Consider the following 7894-nt stretch of genomic DNA (forward strand, 5'->3'; position numbering starts at 1 on the left):
GTGTCTTCTTAAAAGCTATAATTTCTCTTTTAGGAAATAAAATATTACATTAATATTTTATTTCAAAAATACCAAATACCCTTTATCTCACTTTGCAGGACAAATATTCTTCTGAGGGCTCCTGACACAATGTTCTTCACAAAATATCAGATTCATTATTTATGTGCACTGTAGGACTGTTATATGCATTTATGGGAAAATATAAATTTGAAAGTTGGACTCAGTTGTGTCTTACTATGCATCTGTGGTACATTTAAAACCGTCCAAGACTCACCATCCAATGAAACACAGGTTATAAATCAACAGTTGTATGGTTAAAGTCTTTTTACAACAGACAGCATTTAAACAAGGCTTCTATTTTAATATAAACTAACACGTTAAAATCATGATGCTAAAGCAAATAAATTATGTTGAAAGCCAATTCACATAATTTTTGTTACAAGCATTTAAGTACAAACAAAATAATGACAAACCTTTCAAAAGAGGGCAAATTCTGGCCATGGCATGTACTGGGCCAAGACGCGTATACTGTCCAATGACAAACTCCATGAAGAGAAGAGGAATACCACAGAGAAACAGCATGGTCAGGTATGGTATAAGGAATGCACCTGCAAACAGGACAACAGTAAAAATATCAAGAAAAAGTGCAACCCAAGAGGCACTCCTTACAGAAAGAACCAAAGTGTCACAGATGCTTTCTGGACTTAAAGCCATAAACCTAAAATACACATTTGGTCTGGATGATTACAACTGATCACATGATTATTTGATAAGTACATATGTTAAACTTGGAGGGTTATCATAATAATGTAATATAGCTAAATTGGCTGTTATTGTTAATAATCATATTCTTAAAAACATGAGTTTTACTTATATTATTAAGTCAAGAGTAATAAATAGGAAAATTTATGTTTAAAAGTGATTCTCATTGCCAGCCTAGTAACGTAGATGGATAAAGGGTTTGATTAGTTGATTGGGTTTTTGACTGAGCTGGCAGGGAAGATGGGCCTGGAAGTGAGTCAGAAGCAGTCATGGCCAGTAGTAGGCCTGCAGCTAGGGTATATGTGCTGTACAGCAAACCACCAATGGACGGCTGTCGTCATTTAGCAGCTGCACAGGAGCAAACACCTGTGTAGGGGAAGGCATTGCGACTCCTGGTGTGATGGGGTCACATTCTCCTTTGCAAGGGAGGGGCTAGGCTAAAATTACAAAATGTCCTCACTGTTAGAATGCCAGCAAGGACACAATCACACAGACACAATCACACAGACACACAGACACAATCACACACAGACAGACAGACACACACAATGGCTCCATACACACACACACACACACACACACACACACACACACACAGACACACACAGACAGCTCCCAAAAATAAGCTTGAATCTGTGTGGTTAAAGTCTTTTTACAACAGACAGCATTAAACAAGGCTTCTATTTTAATATAAACTAACAAGTTAAAATCATGATGCTAAAGCAAATAAATTATGTTGAAAGCCAATTCACATAATTTTTGTTACAAGTATTTAAGTACAAACAAAATAATGACAACCCTTTCAAAAGAGGGCAAATTCTGTAGTATAGCAGGTGCAGCAGAAAAAAGAAAAACCTGTGATCTCTATCAGCTGACAGTGGGCCCTGGCTAAAGGGCAACTGACCAATGTTGACTCACTGAGTACAATACAGTGGCCAAAATTAAAGCAAATTTAAATAAAGTGTTCTAACTGGTGTGGGGGGATACTACCCAGGTTATTTTTTACAGACCAACTTCAAGGCTGAACAATCATGGAATCTAATGAGTTATTTACTAGATTGTGCAACCAAAGATTTTCTATACAACCAGTATAACAATCAGTCTGCTGGGTTTTAAGTCAGTATTACCATGTGCCATGTAAACTGCTTTAAATGACTTTTATTGAAGCCATTTAAATAGCACAGATGGTACTCACCAGTATACATTTGTCTCTTATTATTATTCTTTTTTTTTCTAGCTCAGCCTTATTTACCAAGACAAACATTAATAAAAATTAAGGTAGTTTTATTTGAACAGGCCTACCTTAACATGCATGTGCTACAGTACTTTGCGATTCTGAATAAAACCATGGTAATGTGTTACTACTAAAAAGATGAATACAGGTTGTGTATGTATGTTCAAACAAGGGACTAATGTTATGTAGAGACACTGCAAAACTGGCCGACATTCAGATGCTTTGACCATATCCTCCTGTATCACAGTTGCTTAAGCGTAACAGTTGTGCTTCCTGAATTCACATACAAGTGAGCTCATACTGTTTGTATGCGAATGTTTAGTAGACTGGTCCAATCTTGCAACCTCCCCTGCAAACAGCGAGACCTTGGAGTTATGTTTTATGCATAATCTGCTCACGCTGTCAGAAGCTCAATAAATGTATTGTTAGTTTAACAAAGTGACACAAATCCTTCTGGTTAAAAGTGTCCCTAGATGGAGGTTTCAGTACCAGATGCTACAGAAGGAAGAGAAGATACCAGTATTACAAGTACAACTGGAAAGAATAGATATTTACCCCTTCAGGAGATAATCCAACATGTTGTTGTTTTCATCCACTATGAAAGCTTATGTTAGGTATACTCTTACCTCAATCACAGAGAAACAAACTACTATGATGCACAACATGACACACAGTTACATGAGAAAAACAAATAAGAAATAAAAATCAAAGAGCTGTACAGTATCACAGATAGATGAGCATGTCCGTGATAGTTAAGGGGTCAACAAGATGAACAAAGTATCTGAAAGTTCGGTCATTCTGCATCTCTACCCTTTCTAAGCTATGTAGGATATTTTGTTAATACAAAAGTAGTATGTTTCAATAATCTTATTTTAATACAAGCAACATTATGAGCAAAATAAAAATCAACAGTAACACAGCAATGACATGGAAGTGTGCCGATGCTTCCTTCCTGTTACACAGCACGAAAAAAGTTAAATGACATGTATACAAAATATAGTGAGCACACCACTCCCTTCAAGGTGCATTTACTTCCAGACCAATTAGTATAAAGCCAGAAGCAGACTGATGGTTACCAACTCTTTTACATTCTCACACAGTGCATCACTGCTTAGCAACAGTGCTAAATGCTGCTGAGTCATGCTGAGGCTGCTATTTCTGTTATACCACTTAAGTGCAATTAATGAAAAGCATTAAAGTCGTATGCTTCTGTTATTACAGCTTACACCACAAACAAATGAGGTCTTCCCAACAGATTCTTTTCCCAATAACAAACTGTGGAAAAGCATCCTGTTACTAAAATGGGCCCTTTAGGCAAAGACCTGAATATGCTCTAGCCTGAATAGTCTAAATATTTATGTGTTTTTTATTTTTAGTTTTCTTTCCCTTGTAATAAACGTACACATCAACTGAAACGGAAGAAACTTTTTCAATACAAAAACATGTTTGCACTACTTCCGCATGGGAAAATGAAAATTAAGTTTAATCATTTCATTCAAAATAAATGCTCCTGTTCACTTCAAATAGAAACGTGTTAAAGCAACATGGCTTTATAACAAACAGTAACAGCAAACAGCCTTTCATACCCTGCATACGCTTCCAGATATCTTTCCGCTGTATTGAGAAGTAAAAGATTTTCGGTTTCCACCAAAATGAAGAAAGATGCTTATTAGTCTTTTATTTTTGCTCAAGAAATGAAGGTTGGTCATCATAAGAGACAAAGCATCGGTCAGAGAAATAAGACAAATCAATAAAGACATCCTGTCCATCACAGATTACTGACTTTTAGACACCATTCTAGCTTAAGTCCTGTTAAAATATTTTAAAAAGTTGTTTATGAGAAGCTGCTTGACTATATTTCAAATAAGGATTTCTTGTGCATGCATGACGAGGGTTTTTGAAAGGGGTATATAACTTATTTATTTACATTTGTTTACTGGGAAGTTCCGACTCACAGGTCCTTTTTCAGCGGAGGCCCGGGGAGAAAAGCTCCACATAGGAAAAAATGAGCAGCGAAGTACAAGAGTAATTGAATACAATAGTAAAAAATACATACAGTAGACAAAACAATACATAGGAGACCCAGCACTATCTAGCTTGAGGGTAGGAATCAATGTAGGCTGTATGTACAGATAGTACCAAGCACAACCAGATGCTGTTCTAAATTAGTAAACCTCAGTTTTACTTTTACATTTTGCAATAAATTCAAGCTGAAAATTTAGGAGGTGTTAGGCAGGGATATGAGAGGGGGAGAGGGAAGGGAGGAAAGAAGGAGGGATTCTAGTCAGGATTGGTGCATGGACATAGCTAGTGCATTTTTAAGTGAGATTTTAGGACAGTCTTGGAGACTGCTAGAAAGTACTGAGGTTATAGAGGGGGAGATCGTTCCATAGTCTGGATATGGTGCAGGAGAATAGTGTTTCTCCTGCTGAGTTTTTGTCTTCGGTGACTAGAAGTAGATCTAGTGGAGGGAAAGGGCTGGAGAAGGGTTTGAAGGAATGGGATTTTAACAGGGCAGTTTACTAATTTGTGGGCGAGTGAGAGTTAATTCAGGTGAAGAAGTTGAGGGAGTTCAAGCCAGTCAAGTTCTCCAAGTGAGATACAGTGGTGGCTGTGATGAGATGCACCAGTAGCAAATTTAGCTATTTTATTGTAACAACCCTCAAGCTGGGTGAAAGAGGAGGGCCCAGTGATGAGTTCTTGGAGTATATGGAGCTCAAATGGCAGATAACCGAATCCCACACTATTCCTAGTTTGAATGAAACAATGTCTTTAAGTAGCTTTTTTAAATTGATAGCAGCATATTTTTTGACAAAAACATATATTGGTATGTTTTGTTGTTTTTATAAAAGTGTGTAAAAGTTAGGTAATATACAACATGTTTCTTATAAACGTGGACTATATATGGTTTTAAATGCATTATATGTTTTATAGTTGTGGAATAATAAGTTGGTTACTATAGTTATGTTAATTGGAAGGGAGGGGTTTTAAATGTGTGTGCTTATTTAAGTGCTATAGATGTGAATTTAATAATTCTGATGTCCTGGAAAATTTGTGGATGAAAGCGCTAAACACGGTTGTCTTGGGTCTGGTGTACTTAATTTCTGAAGTTACCACTTATCTCCTTTGCCAATTTCTTGTAGTCACAGGTGGCAAAATGAAAACCGTGGAATTGGTCCAATTAGAATGAGATGGAAGAGTTGTCAGTAGGGTAAATACAGGCTCTAAAACACAGAAACTTCAGAATCAACTGTCACTGATTTTCAAAGTTTTCTTGGGAAAATCCACCATTTGATCCAGTGTTGGCACTGAGAAAGGTGTTTTAGTATCAGTTTAATTGGCGCCAACATCCGTAGAGGTTCGTTGGGTACAGAAGTAACCCATGTCATTTCCTTCATTCTGGAAGTCAGTATAAATACGTGCACAACTCTCAAGTGTAGCTGAAGGTAGACAAAAACAAAGCATGATGGAGTCAAAGTCTCAATCAATATCAGTTATATGCTATTTATCTTTTTGTACTGGCTCTATAATACACCTCTCTCTCTATATATAGATATAGATATATATATATATATATATATATATATATATATATATATATATATATATATATATATATACACACACATATATATATATATATATATATTAGGTTCATAGGTTCATAGGTTCATAGGTTTATACTAGGCTATCTGCCCTAAGGCATTTATAAGCCTAGCCCAAATTATTGTGGCTTACGCCACCCCTTATATGAAAAAATACTGTGCCCATTAGTTTGTTGTGCCTCTGTCCAGCAGTGACCCAGAGATGATTCCCCGGGTAAACCTACGATCTCCCATCCACAGGTCTAGATTTCTCTTGAACAGAGTCAGCGAGGTGCTCTGCCTCACATGGACCGGGATTTTATTCCACAGCATAGGGAGTCTCTGAGTGATAAATCTATCCCTCCAGCACGTCCTATTTATATCCGTGCTAAGGTTTAAGTCGCTTGCTCTAGTGGTTTTGGTGGATTTGGATTTTTGAGGTGGAGCATGTCCATTAATTCCGGGTTGGACATGGCCTTGTATGTCAGGCACATGTCACCTCTGAGCAGACGGTATGCGACTGAATAGAGCTGGAGTTTCTTCAATCTGGCAGCATATGACAGATTTTGGAGTCCCTTTATCCTTTTGGTGAGGAACTTTTGGGGTCTCTCCAATTGCTGCAGATGTCGGGTGAGATACATCCCGAATGGGGCATTGTACTCGATCATTGGTCTGATAAGTGAAGAGTACAGGGGAACAATGACCTCACTAGATCTGGATGTGAATCCTTCATGATCAGGTGGGCAATGTAGAAGGTCTTTCTAACCACTTTAGCAATGTGAGTGTCAAAAGAAAGGCCACTGTCAACCTGGGTCCCCAGGTCCCTGATAACCTCTTCTGTGCTTAGTGGATTGCCACCTATATGGTAGCTTAGGGTTACCTTGTTTTTCCCGAAGGGTATGACTACACATTTTTGGCGTTAACTTCAGGCCATGGCTCTGGCACCAGCTATCTGTTTCCGTGAGTCCCTTCTGAAGGATATCAGTGTCCGATGCACTTTCCACTATGGCGCCCAGTTTGCAGTCATCTGCAAACTTTGTCAGCCAAAGTCCTCCCATGTTGGCCTGTACTTCTGAGAAGTAGATGCCAAACAATAGGGGGCCAAGGACCGAGCCCTGTGGGACACCACTTGTGACCGCTTGGAGTCTGACACAGCCAGCAACTCTAACCCTGTGGGTTCTGTCCTTAACAGTTTGCAACCCATCTTGTGACATATGGGTTTACATTTAAGCTGGTAAGTTTTTCTACAATACCCGTGGGGTATTGTGTCGAAAGCCTTTGCAAGGTCAAGGTAGGCTGTATGGACTGCCTTTCCCTCATCAATGGCCTTGGTGACTATTTCAAGAAGTCGACCAAGTTCAAAAGGCATGATCTTCCCTTGACAAAGCCAAACTGGTCGGGTCCAATGTCTGCAAGTCCCCTATATCTTTGTTTATGAGCTCCATTATGATCCTCTCCATAGCTTTGCAGACTAGACTTGTTAAGCTTATGGGCGGTAATTACCAGGGTCCGTAGAGGGCCACCTTTGTGGAGTGGGACCACAGTTGCCGTCGCCACTCCTTGGGCACGTATCCTGTGGTAAGGCTGAGATTAAACAGCTGCCTTATGTGCGGTTTAATTCCTCATTTAGCTCGTGTAGCACACAGCCGGGACACCATCCGGTCCCATTGATGCTGTGTTTTTAGCTTTAGAGAGCAGCCACCTGCGCATTTGAGATGTCCGGGAGGCTACACTCGGCTGGGATAGTTATCTCTCCTTTAGGGGAGAGGGGTGAAGTTTGCACTGAACCTGTCTGCCAGTATGTTGGCAATGTCTGTGGGTTCAGTGATTTTTGTATCATTTTGGACTAATTCTGAGCATATCTGTGAGTTTCCACCCAGGTTCCTAACATAGCTGAAAAAGGCCTTATGATTGTCCTTTGAATCCATGGCAATTTTTCTCTCAAAATTGGCCTTAGTTGATTTTATGAGTGCTCGTAATATTTTACTAATAATGATCAGGGGTGGCTTCCCTTTTATGGATTTTGTTCTATCATGTAATAGCTTTCTCCTCTTATTGTAAAGTTTGTTAATGGCTGGGGTCCACCAGACTGGACGCTTGCCCTTTGTGGAAAGAGTCTTGGTTTTATTTGGGATTGCCTGATCCATGCAGTCCTGGAGGTGTTCATAGAAGGCATTTGTAAGGGCTTCCGCAGCTTGGGTTGTGGTTTCCTCTGACTCAGGGGCCTTGAAGGATACCACACCAGTCTTGAGTAGTGTGAAGTTTGCTTTAGAGAAGTTCTTCACTATGGTCATTTTTGTTTGGGGTGGGGGCG

General features: G+C 39.2%; 1 protein-coding gene across 1 annotated transcript in view; it reads right to left on the reverse strand.

Moving 5' to 3' along the window:
• Positions 1-7894, reverse strand: part of LOC122799397 (sodium- and chloride-dependent GABA transporter ine-like) — a 372008-nt gene that overhangs the window by 283837 nt on the left and 80277 nt on the right. Inside the window, exon 2 of the mRNA XM_044068418.1 lies at positions 474-608. Within this exon, the coding sequence (XP_043924353.1) occupies positions 474-608 (135 nt within the window). The remainder of the gene's footprint in view (positions 1-473; positions 609-7894) is intronic.

Source organism: Protopterus annectens, chromosome 4.part0 (genome assembly GCF_019279795.1).
Source record: "Protopterus annectens isolate FY-2018-M chromosome 4.part0, PAN1.0, whole genome shotgun sequence".
NCBI lineage: Eukaryota > Metazoa > Chordata > Ceratodontiformes > Protopteridae > Protopterus > Protopterus annectens.